This window comes from Prionailurus viverrinus, chromosome A2, assembly GCF_022837055.1.
Source record: "Prionailurus viverrinus isolate Anna chromosome A2, UM_Priviv_1.0, whole genome shotgun sequence".
Lineage (NCBI taxonomy): Eukaryota > Metazoa > Chordata > Mammalia > Carnivora > Felidae > Prionailurus > Prionailurus viverrinus.
The window spans coordinates 17,758,552-17,782,047 of NC_062562.1; the positions used below are offsets into that span (position 1 = coordinate 17,758,552).

At 46.3% G+C, this 23,496-nt stretch overlaps 3 protein-coding genes and 1 long non-coding RNA gene across 9 annotated transcripts in view; 1 reads left to right on the forward strand and 3 right to left on the reverse strand.

The window, feature by feature from the left end:
- USP4 (ubiquitin specific peptidase 4) overlaps positions 1–9,715 on the reverse strand; it is a 49,953-nt gene extending 40,238 nt beyond the window's left edge. For all 5 annotated transcript variants that reach the window (XR_007147746.1, XR_007147747.1, XM_047838395.1 and 2 more), the window contains exons 1-3: positions 9,460–9,715; positions 6,074–6,201; positions 305–435 (exon numbers count right to left, since the gene is read on the reverse strand). Coding sequence is in view for 3 of the 5 variants with exons in the window: in XM_047838395.1 (XP_047694351.1) it covers positions 305–435; positions 6,074–6,201; positions 9,460–9,560 (360 nt within the window). In the remaining 2 variants the exon portion in view is untranslated. The remainder of the gene's footprint in view (positions 1–304; positions 436–6,073; positions 6,202–9,459) is intronic.
- A 150-nt stretch (positions 9,716–9,865) lies between these two features.
- Positions 9,866–13,329, forward strand: LOC125154342 (uncharacterized). Its single transcript, XR_007147769.1, has 2 exons — positions 9,866–10,525; positions 13,116–13,329. It is a non-coding gene; the product is annotated as an uncharacterized LOC125154342 (long non-coding RNA).
- A 4,395-nt stretch (positions 13,330–17,724) lies between these two features.
- Positions 17,725–18,850, reverse strand: GPX1 (glutathione peroxidase 1). The gene is made up of 2 exons (XM_047838503.1): positions 18,512–18,850; positions 17,725–18,275 (listed from the first exon to the last, which is right to left on the reverse strand). Exons 1-2 carry the CDS (start codon positions 18,770–18,772, stop codon positions 17,916–17,918), a joined length of 621 nt encoding a protein of 206 aa, XP_047694459.1. The 5' UTR covers positions 18,773–18,850; the 3' UTR covers positions 17,725–17,915.
- Positions 18,851–19,842: 992 nt separating this feature from the next.
- The window catches only part of RHOA (ras homolog family member A), a 63,230-nt gene continuing 59,576 nt past the window's right edge, over positions 19,843–23,496 (reverse strand). For both annotated transcript variants that reach the window (XM_047833365.1, XM_047833358.1), the window contains 2 exons: positions 22,040–22,170; positions 19,843–21,099 (listed from right to left, as the gene is read on the reverse strand). In XM_047833365.1, coding sequence (XP_047689321.1) covers positions 20,926–21,099; positions 22,040–22,170 — 305 coding nt within the window. In that variant the 3' untranslated portion in view covers positions 19,843–20,925. The remainder of the gene's footprint in view (positions 21,100–22,039; positions 22,171–23,496) is intronic.

A 23,496-nucleotide genomic window follows, 5' to 3' on the forward strand; every position in this document is an offset into this window, starting at 1 on the left:
ACCCCAAGTAAACTTTCTCTCATACAGCCTTCCAGATAGTGCTCTCATGGCACTGCTGGACACACCCCAAGCCATTGGGCAGCTCTGATGTTTGGAGGCCACTCACTATAACACCCCAAGTGAGCAGCCTCACTCACCACCACTCACGATCACAATTCCCTAAAGAGAACCAGAAACAAGGCCTCAAACACCTCTACTCGACCACTTAGGCACATCCAGTACCCCAGGAAACCAACTCTAGTCAGTGTCCCCCAGGGAGCACTCACAGACACTGACCAACAGCTGTGACAATTCATGTACTCACTTTTCTGACAATGGGCTGCTGGCCTTCTACACAGCCATACCAGTTGAGTAATTTATTCCAGGCCTCGGTTGGGACCAATACATAATCCAATTCATCAATTAAATGTTCTTTCAAGGTCTGACTCTCCGGATCTGAAAAGAGAAAACAGCTCATAACTCACTGCTCTTCTCTCAGAAATGTTTGTTTTACAGGATTCTTATGTAGTTTTCAGAAACAAGAAAATTATTTATAATAACAGGACAAAATTCCAAAATTCTGTCTCTGGCCATAACACAGAGCAGACCTGAAAGCCGTCTTTAGCCATGCTTTCAGAACATTTTATGAGGAATGTGTACTTCTCCTGTAATTGAATGGAGAAGGAAGAATAAAAGAGAAAACCTCCAATTTACATTTTCAAAGTGCTTCCAGAGTCCACAATTAAAATTGTTAATTATGAATATTTAACATAACATTCTGCTTAGTGAAATTTCACTGAGGTCAAATGCCATCTTCTCCTCGGGGTGCCTGGGTGTGGCTCAGTTGGTTGAGCCTGACTCTTGATTTCGGCTCAGGTCATGATCTCACAGTTCATGAGTTCGTGCCCCACACTGGGCTGCATGCTAACATTGCAAAGCCTGCTTTGGATCCTCTCTCCCTCTTCCTCTGCCCATCTCCTGCTCACTGTGCACACGTATTCTCTCACTCTCAAAATACATAAAACAAACACCTAAAAATATATACATCGTCTTCTCCTGAAATACTAATAATTTTTCAATGTTTGTTTATTTTTGAGAGAGAAAGAGACAGAGTGTGAGTGGGCAAGGGGCAGAGAGAGAGAGAGAGAGAGAGAGAGAGAGAGAGACAGTATCTGACGCAGGCTCCAGGCTCCACCTGTCAGCACAGAGCCAATGCAGGCCTCGAACTCACGAACCACGAGTTCATGACCTGAGCTGAAGTCAGACACTCAACCGACTGAGCCACCCAGGCAACCCTTCTCCTGATTTACTAAGAAAGCAACAAACACATCATTGAAGTCAACTTTATTTTACCAAGAGTCATTTGGTATTCTTAGTTTTCAATAGTCCAAGTCAAAACCTAGCTAGATAACCCCCTGTGGAGGAAGAAAATATGTAATACTCCAACATGCTAAACGTCCACCTCGCACCTACCACAGGCAGGCAACATGATTGGGAGTCAGAAGTGGAAGTTCATGATCTGAAACCTACTCCCTCAGTTGAGGACCAAGGAACTGGATCAAGGAAAGACTGATCCCCTCCCAAGAAGGGAGCCTCTGTGCTCTTCAACACCCACTCCTGTGGTAGCGCAAGCCACAAAACTGGGAAAGCAGAAGTACCCACAATGGTGCAACTCATCCGTAACTCAAGGCAGATGATGTTAAAAACAAAAAACTAAAACCATAAGCAGCATTCACAAGGTGACCAGGGCTTGTCATCACCCACCCCCTCAACACCAGTTTATACCCCATCCAATCAGCTCTTCTGCCCTTCCTTAGAGCAAAATACAGATCTGATCCACCTCTGCCTTGAAATTTCATCTCCAAGGAAATAGGAAAGGAATTAAACAGCGGTGGAGGACAAGAATACCAAGGGGAGATGGATGAATGGATAAACATGATGTGGTATATACCTATAGCAGAATATTATTCAACCTTTAAAAGGGAAGGAAATTCTGACCTCGCTATGAGGATGAACCTGAGAATACTATACTAATATACTAAATAAAATAAGGCAGTCACAGAAAAACAAATACTGAATGATTCTACTTAAATGAGGTATCTAGAGTAGCCAGATTCAGATACAGAAAGTAGAATGGGGGTTTCCAGGGGCTTGGAGGAAAAGGGGCTAGAAGTTACTGCTTAATAGGTATGGGGTTTCAGTTTTCCAAGGTGAAAAAGTTCTGGAGATAGGCTGCAAAACAATGTAAATATGCTTAATACTACTGAACTGTACACTTAAAAATGGTCAAGGTGATAAGTTTTATGTTATGTGTATTTTACTATAACTAAGGGGCACCTGGGTGGCTCAGTCGGTTGGGCGTCTGACTTCGGCTCAGGTCATGATCTCACAGTCGTGAGTTTGAGCCCCGCGTCGGGTTCTGTGCTGACAGCTCAGAGCCTGAAGCCTGCTTCGGATTCTGTGTCTCCCTCTCTCTCTGCCCCTCCCCAGCTCATGCTGTCTCTCTCTCTCTCAAAAATAAATAAACATTAAAAAAAAAAAAAAAAAAAAAAAAAGTGGACACTTCTACGTGATGAGCCACCCACTTTCCACAGCAGCTCTGGCATGATTATTAACAATGACAAACCAGGCCTTTTCTGTTCAGAAGGATGACCCACTGGTATCAGCCTGCTTGAGACAAATGCTTCCCCCCAAAACTGACAACCTAAATTCCAAACTTTTCTCTGATTTATAAATTAAAACTCACAGAAGTGGGGCGCCTGGGTGGCTCAGTCGGTTGGGCGGCCGACTTCGGCTCAGGTCATGATCTCATGGTCCGTGAGTTCAAGCCCCGCGTCGGGCTCTGTGCTGACGGCTCAGAGCCTGGAGCCTGCTTCGGATTCTGTGTTTCCCTCTCTCTCTGACCCTCCCCCCCGTTCATGCTCTGTCTCTCTCTGTCTCAAAAATAAATAAATGTTAAAAAAAAACAAAATTAAAAAAAAAAAAACAAAAAAAAACCTCACAGAAGTTATTCGCTTATTGTCTTACTTGGGGACATATCCCTTCTTCATTTCCAACACTAAGCACTACACAGATCTGGCCATCCATACTGTGCCTAGCAACAGCCAGAAACCTTTAAATGTGGGAAAAGAACACACAGCTTTCAGCAGCACCATCCCCAAGCCCATCATTTCCACAGGGCATTTTCCCATCTAAGGCTCAGTGATGATTTTCCCAAACATGTCATTCTTAGACACAACAGTGCAAATGCGATACACACAACTGGGATTTCAATTTCACTTAACTGGAAATTTCAAATTTCACCTAAAACTGCCATCATGCTAAAAAATCACACGGTGGGGGGCGCCTGGGTGGCGCAGTCGGTTAAGCGTCCGACTTCAGCCAGGTCACGATCTCGCAGTCTGGGAGTTCGAGCCCCGCGTCAGGCTCTGGGCTGATGGCTCAGAGCCTGGAGCCTGTTTCCGATTCTGTGTCTCCCTCTCTCTCTGCCCCTCCCCTGTTCATGCTCTGTCTCTCTCTGTCCCAAAAATAAATAAACTTAAAAAAAAAAAAAAAATCACACAGGGGTTTTGAATTGGGGATTTAGTCTGCAAATTTCTTCAACAGAGTGGCAAATAAAGCCACTGGAAATGAGAGCACTGGTTGGCCTAAACACAGATAATTCCATCTGATAGACAGTAGGGGCAGAGGTGGCAATGAGAAAAGGGGTGCTCTGTGGACAACATACACAAGGACATGTTGTACCCCATCCCTCCCCACTTTCAAGAGCCCCATCCAGCCACTCCTGTGACCCTAGATGAAAGGCAGCCCGACTGGGACTGGCAGGTGACTGAAAGCCTGGGGACTAAGGGGTGACCCTCAATCATGAGATAGGTCATTCCTGTACTGTCAATGTTCCAAGGAAGCAGGGTCTGAACAGAATGTACTTCTCACTTCCTAAGCACACAGCAAATGTTTCAAGCCAAAGCCAGATGACATCAAATTGGGGGACCATGGAAGAAATGCCTGCCCTTAGCTGAAAATCATGCAAAATGACTTCAGAGAGCCCCTCTAGCCCTAGGATTCTTATCACTAGTACTTTTAAAAGCATTAAGAAATCTCCTATTCATAGGGTGCCTGGGTGACTTAGTCGGTTGATCGTCCAACTTCAGCTCAGGTCATGATCTCACCATTCATGAGTTTGAGCCCCACGTCAGACTCTGTGCTGACAGCTCAGAGCCTGGAGCCTGTTTCAGATTCTGTGTCTCTGTCCCTCCCCAACTTGTGCTGTTTCTCCCTCTCTCAAAAATAAACATTAGGGGCGCCTGGGTGGTGCAGTCGGTTAAGCGTCCGACTTCAGCCAGGTCACGATCTTGCGGTCCGGGAGTTCGAGCCCCGTGTCGGGCTCTGGGCTGATGGCTCAGAGCCTGGAGCCTGTTTCTGATTCTGTGTCTCCCTCTCTCTCTGCCCCTCCCCTGTTCATGCTCTGTCTCTCTCTGTCCCAAAAATAAATAAACGTTGAAAAAATAAATAAATAAACATTAAAAAAAAAAATCTATTCAAAAAGAAAAAAAAAGAATGGGGACCTGGGTGACTCAGTCGGTTGAGCGTCCTACTTTAAGCCCTGCGTTGGGTTCTCTGCTGTCAGTGCAGAGCCCGCTTTGGATCCTCTGTCTCCCCCTCAGTCAGTACAGCATGCGACTCCTGATCTCAGGGTCATGAGATTGAGTCCCACGTTGGGGTTAGAGATTACTGGAAAAAATAAAATAAAAAAGAGCGGGGCATGGGGAAGAAAAGTGCAAATACACTGCTGTGCTCCCTTAGGGCAACTTCATGGTATGATGCCACCATATGTGACCTACATCAGGAAACAAAGTACATGAATTATTCATTATGTCATTAGACCTCCACTAAAACAAGTCTGAGCATTTTTGAGGGGGGGCGGAGAGGGAGGAGAGAGAGGGAGAGAGAGAGAGAGAGAGAGAGAGAGAGAGAGAGAGAGAGACACACAAAGAGGAGGGAGAATCTCAAGCAGGCTCCATGCTGAGCATGGACCCCAATGTGGGGCTTGATCCCACAACCCTGGGATCATGACCTGAGTCGAAAAAGAGACACTCAACCAACTAAACCACCCAGGAGCCCGAAGCACTACTCATTTTTAAAAACACCCAGCTTGGTGTTAGGTACTTGGATCAAGCTTCATGTATTGTCTATCTTCCTACTGCTCTGATTTGGGGAAAAATCAACAGATCACCTGTGTCCTGCTTGCAAGTTGAGTCTAAAGCTAGGCAGAAAAGAGCCTGAGAAAGCCCAACTGTCATCTCAATGCATCTACAGGTACAAGCCCAGCTCTGGTAGGTCACACATTACTTTTTCAGTCACTTCTTCCACTGGGAGCTGATCGTGATGGTAGCTCTACCTTCCACTTCTCCTCACACCACTTCTGTGACAAACAACCATCACAGGAATGTTTGATGGATGAGACAGGTCTACAGTTTGTTCAACTGCAAAGGTTAACACAGAACATTCTGGTGCCCAAATTTCAGATTCCAGATGCAATTTCAAAATGATATCCTATTCTTTCCATTCCACATGCTAATCTAAAATCTGACATCTCTAGCAGAACTAATTTGCAAAAAGAAAAATACTGGAAGCTGCTCTTTAGAAGCAGTTTAGGAAAGGAGTAACTTAACTTCTCCCTGAGTGTCTACAAAGCCTTCTTTGATAGATACAAATCAAGGATACTTGTTTCTATCCCCTCATAGTAGCAAAGTTAGGTTCGTCATGTCCATGTTACTGATAAACACCACCTCAGACCACTGCGTGCCTGGAATATTTCAGTTAGAAAAGCAATGGTGGGGGGTGGGGGCACCTAGGTGGCTCAGTCAGTTAAGTGTCTGACTTTGGCTCAGGTCATGATCTCACGGTTTGTGGGTTCGAGCCCTGCATCGGGCTCTGTGCTGACAGCTCAGAACCTGCAGCCTGCTTTGGATTCTGTGTCTCCCTTTCTCTCTCTGCCCCTCCCCTGCTCACACTCTGTCTCTCTCTCTCTCCAAAATAAATAGAATTAAAAAAAATTTTTTTTAAACAAAAGAAAAGCAATGGGATACTATACCTGAAAAGAGTCCAGAGTTATCTATTGGGCCAGGAAACAGATTGTGTTCACCCACATTGTACATATCCCAGCTGTCGAAGCCCACATACTTCTTCCACTGCTTGAACCACCGGCTGTCAATAAGATACCTAGAGACAGACAAAAATTTACTATACCAGAAAAGCTGAGGTTGTAAGTTTCTGCAACTGTTCTCTTAATTTTTTTTTTTATGGTTTTCCCACCTGAGCAATACACAGTCCCCACTCAAAAACACACTCTTAAGAACAAAAGCCGGAATAGGCCCCGCATGGCAGACATGGTCTGGCAAAGGTAAAAAATCCATAAACTGAAATGATTTTTGAAAAAATGAATAGGGGCAGCTGGCTGGCTCAGTCAGTGGAGTGTGTGACTCTTGATCTCCGGGTCGTGAGTTCAAGCCCCACGTTGAGTGTAGAGCTTACTTAAAAATAAATAAATACAAATAATTTATATTTATATTATAATTTATAAATAACTAATGAATAAATAAAAGGAAACGACTGGCTTCAAAAGGCCTTTTTTAATAAATGTTTATTTATTTATTTACTTATTTATTTGATAGAGAAAGAGAGAGTGAGCAGGGGAGGAGCAGGGAAAAGAGAGAGATTGAGAGACTCCCAAGCTGATTCCACACTGTTAGCACAGAGCCTGATGCAGGGCTCAAACTCACAAACCATGAGATCATGACCTGAGACAAAATCAAGGGTTGGATGCTTAACTGACTGAACCACCGAAGCACACCTCAAAAGGCTTTTTTAACGTTTTTTATTTTTATTTTTGTGACAGAGAGAGACAGAGCATGAACGGGGGAGGGGCAGAGAGAGAGGGAGACACAGAATCGGAAACAGGCTCCAAGCCATCAGCCCAGAGCCTGACGCGGGGCTTGAACTCCCGGACCGCGAGATCGTGACCTGGCTGAAGTCAGACGCTCAACCGACTGCGCCACCCAGGCGCCCCTCAAAAGGCTTTTTTAAATGATGTCCTTCTGGGGTGCCTGGGTGGCTCAGTTGGTTAAGCGTCCGACTTAGGCTCAGGTCATGATCTCACGGTTCATGGGTTCAAGCCGTACTTCAAGCTCTCTGCTGACAGCTCAGAGCCTGGAGCTTGCTTCAGATTCTGTATCTCCCTCTCTCTCTGCCCCTCCCCTGCTTGCACTGTCTCAAAAATAAATAAACATTAAAAAGAAAAATATCTACTACTCATTTAATAAATAAATAAATAAATAAATGATGTCCTCCTATGAGTAAAATCTTGTTTGCTAATAAGCAAGTCATTAATTTCATAATGATCTTTATAGAGGTCCTTGTCCAAGACAGTTTGGTTACACTGTTTGACATGTAGAGCATTAAGTTAATTTTCTTTCTGAAAATGCGATAATAACACCACACACTTCAGATTTCCTGTGAGTACCAAAGAAAATATTTAAAAAATGCATGTGTTTCGTATCTATAGACATCTAGGCACAGAGAGTTAGCTCCCTGCATATAGAAGGCACTTGATAAATATTTGATTAAGACTAAAACATAAAAAGAAAAATATCCCAATCAGTAAAAATCTGTCTTCTGTTTTGTAATCTGACAAAGGGATACTAATCTCTTATCAAATATAGGCATATACATTTTTTCCCAGACTCAGGCCTTTTTAAGATTCAAAAAAACTTCATTTGAAGTCAAGCAACCAGGCTAATTCATTCCCCCACACTGTTGTAGTTTGTAAAACCATATTAATGTTTGTAACATTTCTAAGAAAAAGGCTTTATTTTAAAACTGTAAATATGGCACTTTGTAATAAAAAAAATCAATTCATAACTTTTTTATAAAAGTTATGTGTTTAAAACAAGCATGTGTGTATACATATACATGCATATACAACAGTGTCTAGGTGTGACATATAATAGTTTCCAGTGTCTAGTTATTAAGTTGCTCTGGTTATATTTAAAAAGTATCACTATGCTGTTGGGGTGTGTGGGTGGCTGTCAGTTAAGCATCTGACTCTTGGTTTAGGCTATCATGATCTCACGGTTCATGAGTTCAAGCCCCAAGTCCAGCTATGTGTTGACACTGGAGCCTGCTTGGGATCGATCCTCTTTCTCCCTCTCTCTCTGCCTCTCCCCTGCTCATATTCTCTTTCCCTCTCTCTCAAAATAAATAAGCTTAAAAAAAAAAAAAAAAAGTATCACTATGCTGTTTTACAACTAAGAAGGAGGGGGAAATCTCGGGGGGGGGGGGCACAATTATATTGGTGAGTCCTTTAAGTTTTATAGCCAACAAACCTCAGAGATCAGGCAGCTTCCCAGAGGCCACAAAGATCCATAAATATATCCAAATCTCTACAATGCTCTTTTCCTTCCAAACCCCTTGAACAGCACCCTCCAAACACTTTTAGTGCGTGTTCTTAGTCTATCTCAAATTTCCTCTGGTTCTGCTGAGTGTCCTTCATATATCACCCCTATGCAGGATAATTTCCTCTGCTTGCCCTGCATTTCACAGCTTGGCCAGCTGAAGAACACTGTAAAGCCCTATCTGAACTCCTCCTAATCCCAAGGTTTCCCTTCCCTGCTCAATTCCTGTTACTGTAAACGGCATTATCAACACAGCCACAGTTTCTTAAAGACGGATGTTCGTTCAATCAAGTTCAATGCAAAGCCAAGCTCTAGCTTTCTACTCTCACACGATAAGACTACCAAGAAATCTAACTAGTCGAAGTATCGTCTCTTCTACTAAACAATTTAAGAAACCTCTGGTCTCAGACTTGCTCTTCTAAACCCTGAACTTTTAATCTTTTTATCTAGGCTCTAATCTATCCTCCTCTCCCACTCCGAAATGCTGCCGCCACAATTATTTTTGACATTTACTACCAAAGTAACCTGGAGCTCTCAAACATTTGTTCGGCTTCTAACCTTGGCACCCGCACGGCAGTTTACAAGTTACAAAAGTATCTACTTCTGATCTTCTTCTCAACCCAAAAGGCGGGGGTGCCAAATACTGGTTACCCTGGCTGTAACAGTAAGGAACCAGGGTCTGGGAGGTGTGGTCGCCTTCGCTCAAGGTCACACTGCAATTCCTCGAAGGTAAAGGGCTCTTCACATCCTGAAGGTCCCCGTGAGCACCCCCCCTTCCCCGCATCCTGCAGCCCTCGCCCCCACCGGGTCCACTCTCTGGGGCTCTGAATGGGCCGGGACGACCTTCACTCTTTCCCAGAGGTGATCCTACTTTCCTCTCCTGAGGGACAGGGCTCAGGACACCCTGCAAGGGTCACTAACATCGCCCCCGCCCGGCCCCTACCCAAGCCGGGAAAGAGGGGTCCGGCCTTAGGGCCAGAGCCCCTGCCCCTGGCCTTGAGGGCGGCACGGCGGGCCTGGCGCTCACCACTGCGCCCCTCGTTGGAGCGTGGTCCTCATCAAGGCCCCGAGCTCCGATTTCTGGGTCTCCGCATCCGGTCGCTCACGGCAGCCTCCACCTTCCGCCATCTCGTCCGCGGCCCCGGCCCAGCCGGCCCGGACATCCGCCTCGCGCACGGCGTGCTGTGGACCGCGCCCACGCACGCATGCACGCACGCACGCACACGCGCGCGCGCGGCCTAACCCCACCTCGGGCCGCGGCCTCGACTACCCGCTGGCCTTTGCCTCTTCGGCCCGCCTCTCTGGCCCGCCTCTCACGCGCAGCTCCACTCCCACTGAAGCGCGGCGGAGCCGGGAGGAGGCCGGAAGAGGAGGCGGGCGGAGGGAAGCTAGCTGCGCTTTTCTCCCGCCCTGCGGGCAGCTCCGCGGGATCCCTGTTCCGCACCCCTTTCTCTGTCTTGCCCGGCCATCTCTAGCTGACTGACGGAAGACACTCCCTCCCCCACCCCGGGCACACCACCAGAGCCTGCGCTGTTAGCCTGCTCCTAGCTTTTCTTGCTTTCCGCTGGAGACCTTAGGCCAGTCCTTAGCCGCCCAGACTTGGGATCGGGGTCCCTGCCCTGGAGACCCAAAAGGGATTTGGGGAGTGCCGGGTGCACCAGCGCCTTGGGACCAGGACTCAAAAGTGTGGTGTAGTCATGAACACTCGTCTCAAACAATCTAGATGCCAGAATCATGGCCCACAACAGAATTCCCCAAGCCCCCCTCACTGAGCTAGTCAGGGAGACAAGCAGCCGCTGAGGGGCGATAGCAACTGGGGGAAGCAGAGGTCCAGATGTGTTCTCCACATTAGGTGCCCAAGCTGTTTCTTAGTTTTTTGCTGCAACAAGAAGCATTGTCCTGAACACTATGTTTTCCACTCGACCCTGCGTACAAAAAGTACAGCCCTCCTCATAGAGTGGGAAGTAAGCCCGCGAGGAAGCCAGGCAGCTGGTGTCGAGCAGTTCTGTCCTCCAAAATAAGACACAGTGCCTGACTTCATACAATCTACTGGAGAACAGATCTTACACAGACCCAGCGTCACAATGTGTGTGGTAAGTGCCATTAAGGAGTATGAATAAAAAAGGGGGGGAGGGGGGATATGAACCAAAGACTGTAGAACCCTGAGCTGTGAAAGGCAGCCTTTGGCTTGTGTAACATTTGAGTGTGGTCTTAAGCATAGAAATGATGGTGCATGTTACAGGAAGTGAAACTACAGGAGTCAATTTCTGGAACACGCAGGGCAGTATCAAAGAGTGAGGATTAGACCAATGAAGCTGGAAAGAACCTTCAATCTAAAGCTAAAACAGAGGCCAGAAGGGCCACATGCTCTGCCTTAAATGGCCCACAGATATTATAAAAGGTTTCAGAGCAGAGACGAAATAGCAGCCCAGAGAACTGTTAAGAACCTTTCACTGTAGAGATGGCAATGAGGGAGGAGAGGAGAAACAGATGAGCCATGTTTAGTGTTGGGGTTGGAGGAGGGAGCACAGGCTTGGTGAAGGTATGGTAAGTCATTTGAACAGATATAGTATTTTTATGTTGGGTTTTGGCTAATTGAAATTAGCATGAATTCAATTTGCACTAGCTGGGACAGCTTTCACGTATCATCTGGTAACACAGGCCTCTTGGCAGTTGGGTAGATAGGAGGGGAAAGTAAATTTGGAATTAAAACCGCCTTGAATAACCACATAGCAGTTAATCCCCTGCAGATAAGAGTTACCACGACATGATAATTCTACATCTGGGAGTCAACCCTGACAACCTTGAGTGCCCTCCTGTGAAAGTTCTTTGAAATTGTTAAAAATGTTGTTTTTGGAACAACTGTTATTTATGGAAAAAGAAAGTTGGGTTATCAGAACCTACACTAGAGGGTGTCTGCTTCTCTCTTCTTTTTTTAGCAGTTTCTCCTGTACCATTTATGGTCTGGGTCAGAGTCTTAAGGAAGTAGGATAAGTCCTCAGCACCACTAGAAAAGGGGACAAAACCTAATTATAAATATGAAAACTTTGGAAAACCTTTTTAAGGCAGGATCTCTTCAGTGCTATTAAATGGCTGTAAAAACCACACACTAATTATGGATGGTTCCTTATACTAAGATTATAAAATGCTAATAGTTAAAATGCAAGGAATAAAGTGAAATTTCACAGTCAGAAAATCATTATCTCCAAAGTTATTAAATGTTTTTAGTGAATTTGATTAAAATGTTAAAGATTGAAGGGGCACCTGGGTGGTTCAGTCTGTTAAGCATCCAACTTCAGCTCAGGTCATGATCTCATGGTTGGTGGGTTCAAGCCCTACATCGGGCTCCGTGCTGACAGCTTGGAGCCTGGAGCCTGCTTTGGATTCTATGTCTCCCTCTCTTTCTGCCTCTCTCTCAAAAATAAATAAACATTTAAAAAATTAAAACATTTTTTTCTTTAATTAAAATGTTAAAAATTGTGAACTGGAAACTATCAACATCTGCCCATGTGCTCCTGCTGTTGTGGTGACCTGTGGATTTGGTAGGATGTGCATGATTCAGCTCAGGAGACACCCAGGCACCAGGGCCGTGTTCTCTGTTGGGTCTCTTACCCTAGGGAGAGGTTTAGGCCTAGTAAGGCACTCACTTGGCCTCATAACCAAATCCCAGAACTGAAGAACCCACCCATTGCCATGGAAGCTTGGACTACAAGAATAGGAAGGCAAGCAGGAAGTCAGCTAGAGGGAACAAACAGGCTTATATTGGACTGTGATGATCCAACTGAGAGTTTGTAATGTCTGAGTGTGCGAACTTCAAGCTTTATCTGATTCCAAATCAAAAAGTTCTTGCCTTGGCTGGCAGTATGGCTTGCTCTACACCTCACTGCAGTTGGCCCTCCCAGCTTAGACTTGGTCCACACTTGGCCAGCAATGACAGAGACGTGTGGCAGTATTCACAAATATATTGGGCAGCTTTTGGTTACAGGTCTCTTCGGGGAGAAATACATACATATATATATGTATATGTGTTGTTCAACTTAGTATATGTATACACACACACACACACACATATATATATATACACACATATGTGTTGTCTAAGTTAGTATATGTAGATATTTACCGTTTACTTATTTTTGAGAGACAGAGCACAAGCAGGAGAGGGGCAGAGAGAGAGAGGGAGACAGAATCTGAAGCAGGCTCCAGGCTGAGCTGTCAGCACAGAGCCCGATGTGGGGCTCCAACTAACAAACTGTGAGATAATGACCTGAGCCAAAGTCAGACACTTAACCCACTGAGCCACCCACGTGCCCTGGGAGAAATATTTTTGTTTCCTTCTTTCTGTGTTTATTTAACCTGCCCAGAGGACTGTGAAACAATAAAAGACTCTACAAATACATTTTAGAAGAATTAAATACCTTATCAGTGACATTATAACCTCTGTTATAGAACGATTATATTACTGGGGAAGGTGACAGAGGCAAAGACCTGAAGGAATCTCAGAGAGGAACTAGGAATCACCTTTCCTACATTGAAGACTCATGCTATTGGATGGATTCCATTCTGGTTGTGCCACTATTGGTGACCAGCCCTGATTGGGCATGGAGGGTATGGCACCCTGAGCCCAGGTGTGGCCAGTGTCCTCTCTTCCTCCTCTAATTCTTTTTTTTTTTTTTAAACTAGGTTCCACACTCAACGTGGGGCTTGAATTGAGGACCCTGAGATCAAGAGTCAGATGCCCTACCAACTGAGCCAGCCAGGCCCGCCTCTTCCTCCTCTATTACCATTGATGTCTTAGCCATACACAAGTATTTAGCTGTTAATTGTGTTGTTTGCCCTTTATACAGAGCAAATTCTCAATAGGCATTTCTTGGATGAAATGAATGGAAGAATATCAGATACAGCCATTTTTTTCATTTCGCTAATCTATTACATACAAGTACTCACAGCCCCTATCCTCCAGGGGTTCACAGCCAGCATGGTTGGGGAAGATGTTTTCACATGCAATTACACTTTGTGTGCTGTGTGACAAAGTGCTCCAGGAACATGGAGGGTGATGGTACAGGCACATTGCTGGGAAGGAAAACTAAACAACTAGTATCGATAGGGAACCAAGTCATGCTGACATTTCCCTTGGCCTATGGGCACGTATGATGAGTCTGCAAGGGATGCTCAGGGGACCAGGGTTCCTTTAGATTCACCCACATATGTACACAGGCATAGTTACATTCTGGGGACAGAGGAGGCTGGGGTAACAGGTGCTTCCTCTGCAGGGAGACTTGGATTGCTTCCATTTGCCTCCCTGTGGAGCTAGGTGGCCTGTAGGACTCTTCAGCACCACCCAAGGTGGGCTACACATTCTCCTGGCTACTGCTTGGACTTTAGGCATTTGGATGATGTGGGAGTGTTCTGTGGTCTCATACTCTGGCCTATCTGGCTGCAACTAATACTAGGACTGGAGGGGCAGGGGCACTGGAGATGGGGTATCTGTCCGTGAGATGAATAATGGAAAGGCTGCTGGGCTTCTGCTTAGCACATCACTGTTATGTCAGTCTTAGCTCTGAATGCAGCTAGAATACCCATCAGCAAGCTGCCTACCTAGTTGATGATCTTAGTTTTGCTTTCTCACATGACAGATCTGGAGTTCAGTTCTTGGGGAGGTCAAAGCTGAAGGATCTCGGGGCTCAGAGTTTGCTTCTCTATTACTCCCAGGGGTAGGGGCTGGGCCCGTGAGCCCTTACTCCTTAGGCTAGAACTCCTATTTGTGCTCCCAGCTCCCAATTCAGTAGTTACTGATGCAAAGCATGTATCTGGTAACTTGTGTGACTAGCTGGAGCTAGTCTATTTGCTCTTCTAGCCTATTTGGTGATTGTAATATAATAAAAATTTGCCAAGTTCAGGGTTCTTTGGCAGGGATCACTGTCCATTCTTTATAGGTCCATGCTGGGTTCTCTTAGGGAAATCTTTAGGCAGTGTTTTACTTAGTATTATCCAAAAGTTTAAGCTTAAGAGATTTATTGAACTGATAGGGACAGGAATGTTTCTCTGAAAATAAACTTGTTTTACTTACTCATTTTTTTTATTTTTAATAAAAATTTTTCTTTAATATTTATTTTTGAGACAGAGAGAGACAGAGTGCAAGTGGGGGAGGGGCAGAGAGAGAGGGAGACTCAGAATCTGAAGCAGGCTCCAGGCTCTGAGCTGTCAGCACAGAGCCCGATGCAGGGCTTGAACTCACGAGCCATGAGATCATGACCTGAGCCAAAGTCAGACGCTTAACTAACTGAGCCACCCAGGTGCCCATATTTTAAATTTTTAAAAAGAAGCTAGTTTTTGGGTGCCTGGGTGGCTCAGTCGGCTAAGTGACTTCAGCTCAGGTCATGATCTTGCGATTCATGAATTAGAGCCCCATGCACTGATAGTGCAGAGCTTGCTTGGAATTCTCTTTCTTCCCTCTCTCTCTGCCCCTGTCCCCCACTCCAAGAAATAAATTTTTTAAAAATGCCTTAAAAATAAATTAAGCTAGTATTAAATGTTTGTGGAACTACATTGAGACAGAATGAGGAAGTCATCTCATAAAGGGCTAAATGCAAGAAGTGTCTAACTGAATTTTATCAGATTTTTTTTCAATTTTATTGTTTTTTTTTTTTTAGTGTTTATTTAGAGAGAGAAGGTGTGCACAAACAGGGGAGGGGCAGAAAGAGAGAAGGACTCATAGAATCTGAAGCAGGCTCCAGGCTCTGAATTGTCAGCACAGAGCCCAACATGGGGTTTGAACCCAGGAACTGTGAGCTCATGACCTGAGCCGAAGTCAGACACTTAAAGACTGAGCCACCCAGGTGCCCCACCCCTCAGTTTTATTGAGGTTTAATTGACCAATAAAATTGTAAAATATTTAAGGTGTACATCATGGTGGCTTGATGTACATCTATATAAGCTTATCAGATTTAATGCTTTAAAAACAAAACAAAACAAAACCAATATTTCTGGGAAAACTGCTAAAATGGAAGCTTCTGAATTTGAGTAACAGCAGGGTCCATTCCCTTCTCAAAAGGTCTGTGGCCTAAATGCTATTGCCTGCTCCCAGATCAATGTTCTGCAGCCATGTTAACTAAAGGCTAGGACCTCAGGAAGGCTCACTGGGATTCCTTCGCTTACTTTTACTTGTTCTTTTAATCTGCTGATTCATGACAGGGTGGGGTGGGTGTAGGTCAGAGCCAGTAGCGGTTTCATGGTCGAATGATAAGGAATGTGTATGTGTAGGAGTGTGTGCTTCTGTGTGTTGGGGGGAAGATGTCTGGTTTCTTGGGGAGGAAGAGGTGGTGTTAACTGGCTTTATTCTGATTCTTCCTGAAGGAGAGAGTTGGAAAGGATTTTCAATTATGGGAGGCAGGCAGCTTGAAGTCCTAGGAGGATATGCCAGCCAGGGTCAGCCACACTGAGAGCTCATAAATTCCCATTCTTGGCAGCCCTAGGCATAAACTGAGAGGGAAAAAAAAGTGGGCAAGTAGGAGTGAGTCACCAGGCAGCTTGGGGGGAAGAGGTTGAAGTCAGGGCAGAAAGCCCTGGGTTCTCATCTAGGAGCCAACCAGAGAACGTGGCCTGGGCCACACTGACCGACCCTTTACAGGAAAGGGGAGAGTTGGAGCAGAAAGTCTGTGCTCAGATCCAACTTACAGGTAGCTGAGTAGGACTTATAGGTCCTAAGTCCCCAGACTTTCCAAAGCAGTTATCTCTGGATGTGGGCCATGGAACATGGTGATTCTTGGGGGAGGGGGCTCTATGTTTAGCTCCTAGAACAGGACCTGGCCTATCTTGGGCACTTGGTTATCTGGCTTCAGCTCCTGCTCTCCCCCTGAAACTGTACTTGATAAGGAATAGTCAATCCATAATCACTTGCCCCAGTAACCATTCTTCATGAAATATCCCTTCTCATGGCTCCTTGACTCCATCCTTGTTCTCCCAGCTTGCCTGTTACCTGACCCAGGGTTTTGAATCCAGACCTCAGGCCTAGCCCCCACTGCCTGACTTTTTTCTTGCTACTGTCCCCAGGTGATCTCATACTCTCTGATGGCTATTTACTGTCCCCTTGGCTAGACCTTTGTTTCCAAGCCATACTGCTTTTCTAAGCCTCTTGTAACCACCTGCTCCAGATACTCCATCTGCATGTCTCATGCAAGATGTCTGAATATGAACACTCTCCTCCCCAAACTTCCTTGCCCTTGTGTTGTCCAACTTAGTCAGTGATGCCACCTTTCCACCTCAGACTCTTGCACACCGTCCTCCCTGCCTGTCCACCCTCCATCAGCTCATTCCTCAGCTGACTGCTTCTTGACCTTTTCAGCTTCACACTCATTTCCTCCAGGAGGGAAGCATGATCCCCCCTAATGGGCCTGGCTCTCCTGTTCTCAAAGTACCCTGTACTACCTCAGAGCTTTTAGTAATTCTATACTGTCTCTTTCTGACTTCCTGAGGACTGCATTCCTGAAAGCTAACAGAACACATGGCCTAGGACTGAATTATGAGCCCACATTCTGGACTGGGTGACCCTGCTAACATGTTTCTGCATCTTTGTCTATCCAAGGAGAACCTGCATCCAAGCCCTACAGAATCCCCTGTACTGGTGATAGGATGTGCTCCAGATCGGTCTCAAAAGATTGACAAGCAGAGCCAACAGATGGGAGAGATTAGACCCAAACCACACCTGAGAAGCAGCAGCTGGCCTGTGAGATAAGTCCCTACCCTGAGCCTGACCAAGGACACAATTCCAACTGTTAAGTACCATGCAGCACATGGTCAGAAGGGCCAGATGTACACTCTTTTCTCACTCTGAATACAGGAGAGGTAACAACCAGTAAAGGCAGCATCAAAGCAGACATAAATAAGCCTGGGTTGCAATATGCAAAGATCTGACAAAGTAATGGAAAAGAACGTTGTAAAAGTGCATGGGCTTACAACTGTGTAAAATGGGTGGGCCTGACACTTGAGAGAGGCCACAAATTCTGAATGTGAGTGTGAATCCAGTGTTATTTTTTTGCAAATGTCATTTCATGCCTAGCAAATACTTACAAGGAGAGGCCCTACTGAATATCCTGGCAGAGGGAAAAACACTGGGACAGGAGTCAGGCTTCCTACACAGGAAAGAGTGGATTCCACACACTGCAAATAAAAGCATAGGAAATTCAGGCTTGGCTAAAACAAAGGCCAAAGGAGTGAAGGCTTAAGCTCACAGCCCTATGACAGTGAGATTACTAGGGAAGGTGTCCCCAACTAACAAAGGACATACACTCAGTTCTGCTCATATCTAACACTTTATTAGTGAAAAGCCTTGGTTTGGGGAGGGAGTGCTGGGATGAATAAGCGCCCATCTCAGGGGATTCTTCTGGAAATCAGGCGTTCCTCTATGCAAATTTCGAGGAAAGGCCGTCATGGATGAAATCCCCAGAGGGCAGGCTGCCAAGCAGCAGGGATAGGAAGGTTGCCCTAGGCACAGCTGGGCCCCTGGGACAGCAGGGCTTCGATGTCAGGCTCAATGTCGATGGTTGGAAAGCGGCGGCTGTACCTGCGCACAGGCACACCATCTGGGCCCACCAGGAACTTCTCAAAGTTCCAGGCGACGTCGTTGCGACACACTGGAGACCAGGTGATGAACTTCGGGTCGGTCATGAGCGCAGTGGCGTCGTCACTGGGGGCAGGCAGAGCTTGGCGCAGGAAGGCGAAGAGGGGGTGCGCCTGCGCGCCATTTACCTCGCACTTCTCAAAAAGCGTGAAGTTGGGCTCGAACCCGCCGCCAGGTCGGACGTACTTAAGGGAATTCAGGATCTCTTCGTTTTTAGCGTTCTCCTGCGTGAGGGAAGAGCAGCTAGAACCCGGGGCCGCGAGGGGAGGGGAAACGTTCGGACCACAAACCAGAAGTTCCTCGGTGAGTTACAATCCCTAGGCGGACCTGAAACCCAGACGGGACAAAAGCAAGTGGCCCGCCTCTCTGCTGCCAGGGCCTGCGCCTGTGCGGCCCGCGCGCCCGCTGGTGCTCCCAGCCCGGGATGCGCGCCCACCCCGCTCTGCCCCGCGCGGCGCACCTGATGCCCGAACTGGTTGCATGGGAAGCCGAGCACGACCAGGCCCCGGGGCCCGAGGCGCCGCTGCAGCTCGTTCATCTGGGTGTAGTCCCGGACCGTTGTGCCTCAGAGCGACGCCACATTCTCGATGAGCAGCACCTTGCCCCGCAGGGAACCCAGGCTCATGGGCTCCCCGCCGGCCAACGGGCGTGCAGAGAAGGAATACACAGAGCGCGGGGCCGCTGCGGCGAGGGCGGCGGCCGCGAGCGGAGCAGCGCACATGGCGGACTGTCGCACAAGAGTGCAGTGCACAATAGTGCCGAGCTTCGGCTTGGGACAGTGCTGTGGGGTCACGTGGCGAAGGCACTTTTCCGGCAGCTCCTCCACCCTCGGCCCCGCCTCATCCGGCCTCCTCCCTCTCCAGCCGGACGGGAGGGTGCGGCCAGGCCGGATGCGGGCACCGCCCAGGCAGTGCGGAGCCCCAGGCAGGCCAGGTCAAGTCTAAGCGACGCTGCGGCTTTCGCGCGAGTTACCCCGCCCAGGGCTCGCGTCCAAGAGAACTCCGATTATTTCTCAAAGGCTTTTAGTAAAGGGTTAGGGCAGAGCCCAAGGGGACTGGCCAGCAATAGCAGTGAATGCCGCGTCTTGCAGTCTGTGCCCTATTGTCTCCAGGCGCACAGAGCAAGTTGTAACTTGCGGTGTTGGTGCAGTTGGCAGTGGCTGCCAAGGTAAGTTCTCTCTGCAATGAGGCGCTGTGGCTCTAATAAGGTCAAGTTGGAGGAAAGTGGTCAACGCCCGGGACTCGCTCAGGCTCCAGCTCCAAATTCCAGCTGTAACTCATTTCCCTGCTTTCTGGGGCTGCCTGGAGCATATTCTTGTCCACACCTCCAGTGTGACACTGCCCTTAACACTGGTTTTCCCAAGGAGTCACTTAGGCCCAGCACCAGCCTTCTGGAGTGGACCCAATCGACTTCAGGCCATCCTCCATACCTAATCACCTTAACCCCAGACTCAGGCCTGTAAGTATTAGACACTGAAAATGGGCAGGAAGTGAAAAATGTCACACTCCTAAGATTTGTCCAGAGGAGTGACTGCTTGGAGTGCCCCTCACTCTCCTCAATACACGACATTCCCCACACTAAGCCACTTACGAACTTGAATATGACACAAAATAATTGTTTCCACCTTCTTAGGAGGAGCCAGGTTAGTGCCAGATTAGGGGGTAGGGTGGGGGGGGGGGCAAACATAGCATATTTCACAGTCTGAAGGAACCTTCCAAGGACAGCTAGGCTGGGTATATCCTCCCACTCCCAGCCCTGGAGAGAGCAACACAAACACGAGGATACAGGAAGTTTAGAAAACTGCCTTTATTCTATTAGTAGTTGGAAAAATTAACTGGTACAGAAAAAAAGTTTAGTCAGCTGGAGAGAAGTGAGAAACCGAGTGCCGCCTAAGAGAACTGGCGGCTCCTCTGGGAGGGAACCTGGATACAGTGAGGAAAGGGAGCCTGTGAACTAGAGCCAGAGCCTGCAGTCCAGGTGAGACAGGCTATGCCACCTTCTGAAGTGTCTAAATGCCTCAGGCATGAAACCAAATTCCTATTTCTTTAGCCCAGCTCTTGGGAGGGGGTACTAGGATATGTGGGGCCGAAAACAGGTGATATGGCCATCTTTTATCAGAGAAACTGACAAAACGGGAATTTTAAAAATGAATTTTCCATCTGACTTTATTTTCAAATACACTTTCTTTTTTAAAAAACCAATACACTTTCTGCAGGGATGACAAATATCAGTATTAGGAAATCCAATTATACAAAAAATACTACATCTAGTCTGGGGTAGATATATTTATTTTTTGGTAACATACATTAAGTGGCACTAATTACACAGTAACTATAAGGTAACTAACATGAAACCACGGAACTGTAACTCTGCCACAGCTGCATGGACTTGGACCTTTCTGGATGAGCACATTTTCAAAAAAATTGGATGCCCATCACAGAGTTATGCCAATATAATCTGTTAAGGAGTAAAGCTCTGAAGTAGTGACTCACCAGAGTACCTTGCAGCTGACAGATGACAGGCAGGACATGTTAGTTATAAAGTAGTTACAGCCTAATTCACAAAAGTTACCAACTGTTTCTCTTTCTAGAAAGAAGCAAGAAGTTAAGAAATTCCTTGAATTAGCGCCTGGTGTGTCAGGTGGGAGTGCAGAGGAGGGCTGTTAAAGAGCGGTGTCAGAAGGACCCCGGTGGTCAGGTGGGTTGGACATCATTAATAATCATGGTTGGCTTCTAAATACTGGTAGCAAGATGACTTCTGATTTGTAATCTTAGGTAAATTATAGATAAATGAAAAAGGCCAGTAATCATACACTAAGATTAATAAACAGCACTTCAAAATTAACCGCATGAGGGCTGTGCTTGCAGCAGGGTTTCACAAGACAAGGCACCCAGATTTTTTCTTCCCACGTCTGGCTTGCAGAGCGGCTCTCGTGGCCATTTCAAAAACCTCCCTCACTCCATCTTTGGTCTTTGCGGAACACTCCATGTACCCAAAAGCACCAATCCTGTTTGCCATATCTCTGCCTTCTTCTGGTTTCACCGGCTCCTAGCAAAGAGAAAAGAGCAGTTTCAGTTAAGCGTCACATATATGAAGCGTACAGTACTCAAATTCAGCTTTAAAGGCTTCTTTTAAAAGCTGCCAGTAATAATTATGATAATAAAAAAATAAAAAATAAGTGCTGCCAAACCCAGATTTGAATTCTGTCTTATGAAACTCATATGCAGTGACCCTCCCCAGCTCTAATATAAAATCCCTATTAAACAAGCTCTTCTCTGAGAAGTTGAGAGAAAGGAGGGAGAGGTCTGAGAAGTCCTGCAGGGTTAAGCAGGGAATCAAGGGAAAAATTATTCAAGATATTGATCCAGGGTAAGCACTGGGGTTCCTGTAGTTAGCTTCACAGAGGACTGAATGCCCAAGGAAGTAAACAGATCCTGACCTTGACATTCAGACAGAGAAACCTCAGTGGGAAAACCTAGACTAAAGATCTCAAGGCTCTTGTCCTGCATGGTGGAAGCCCTGCCATTGGGCCACCTGGCTTCTCAGAAGCCAAGATGTCAACTCCATCATCAATTTTATAAAGGCATCAGGGCTCTGTCTGGACTCCCTGTCCTCAGGATTTCCGAACCCTTTGGTTGCCACCAATTTAATCTTTGGCCTCACATATACCAAGGTAATAACTGGAGAGGGAAATCAAGAGTCTGATAGAGTTTTTGCATTTGGAGCATTGACTACTGCTGATGGTACCTTCTCAGGCAGGCAATCCTTGGAGGCACAGCGCTATCCCACAGGAGAGGTTCCCATCTCATATGAGTAGGGAGTCTTAGGGACCCTCTGTGCGGGCCCCAGTGAATGAGGGACAGATGGAGAAAGATAGACTTCTGGGACCCTCTTTGAAACAGCCTGGCTATTTCTACTGGGCCTCCTGAACATCCAACCTTGGGTTCAAGAATGCTATAGGAAAACAGAGCCCTGCCCCAGATCATGCCTGCTTCATCTTGGCCAGCTCCCGCCTTGTGTGCTCATCATTCCGAAGATCCTTCTTGTTTCCAACCAGAATGATGGGCACATTGGGACAGAAGTGCTTGACTTCCGGAGTCCATTTTTCTGGGATGTTTTCTGAAAGAAGCAAAATACATACAAGATACAAGTAATTCTATCTTGAAGAATCTCCAAGAGCCCTAGCTAAACTGCAAAGAAACTATTTAAAAAGCATGCTGGATATTTAATGGAATCTCACTAGTTTCAAAACCACAGTAAAAGGCAAAATCCAACCCCCTTCCCTTAGGCACAGACTCATCAGCTTTTTCTCAGTTCCCACTGAAGAGCTCACCTCCTGTGGAAGTGGGACCCAGTTAAAGTCTCTGGAGGAGGAAAGGTTCCAGAACACAGGGTGGCTCCACAATGATACAACCTGACTGAAGGAGGGAAGCTATCCATGGACCATCTCTGTCACTGCTGGCTAGTAACTCTGACCACATCTTACAGAAAAGGTCTCCATTCTACGGTTGCAGCTGGCCCAGCCAGGGTCTACATGTTCTCTCTACACCTAGTTTATGGACCTTTAGTATGACCCCCATCGTGTAGGTTATTGGTATTTCAAATGGCTCAAGAATGACTTCTGAAAATGAGTGATAACCAGCTGTAGCTTCTTGCCAATACTCTACTAATTTAGAAAGGTTGGACATACATCACGGAGTGTGAGTGGCCTGGGTTCAACCTCCCATAACCACTGCCTTGGGCATCTCGTGTCAGGCATGATTTTATAAAAGGGGGATAACAGTAATACCTACCTTACATAGGATTATTCTGAGTCCACACATACAAAGTACTTAGTATGACAATCATTTAAATGGTCTGCTTGTAATTTGAGTCTATATTTTAGAAGTAAACTGTTTGCTCCATGACTTCAAGACAAATTACCAAAAAGACAAGAGTTACTTAGAATACAGAAAGATGCTCTGTCTTCTGGCTAAAAGACCAAATCAGGTAAAGAAACTACATGAGGGAGGTCAGGAAACTCCTGTAATTCAATGCTCCACTCTTCAGCACACAAGATTGACACTTGAATGCTTCCTTCTTCCTTTGTTATAGCAGCCACAGAGTTGACTATATCACTAATGTTGTAACTTGATACTCAAAGCTTTATTCTGAAACAAAGAGTTTCTCAAAGAAATGCAGTGTTTCAGTCCTCAGAACAATAAAGAGTAAAGGGCCAGCACATCTAACAACAAAGCCAAACAGCCTCAGCCACAAACTCTGCTCTCACCTGTGCACCTGTGGTCAGTTTTCAGTTCAGCTACAACAGTGATCACTTTTTAAAAAAATTTGTTTGCCGTTTATTCAGTTTTGAGAGAGACAGACAGAGCATGAGCGGGGGAGGGGCAGAGAGAGAGGGAGAACACAGACTCCGAAGCAGGCTCCAGACTCTGAGCTGTCAGCACA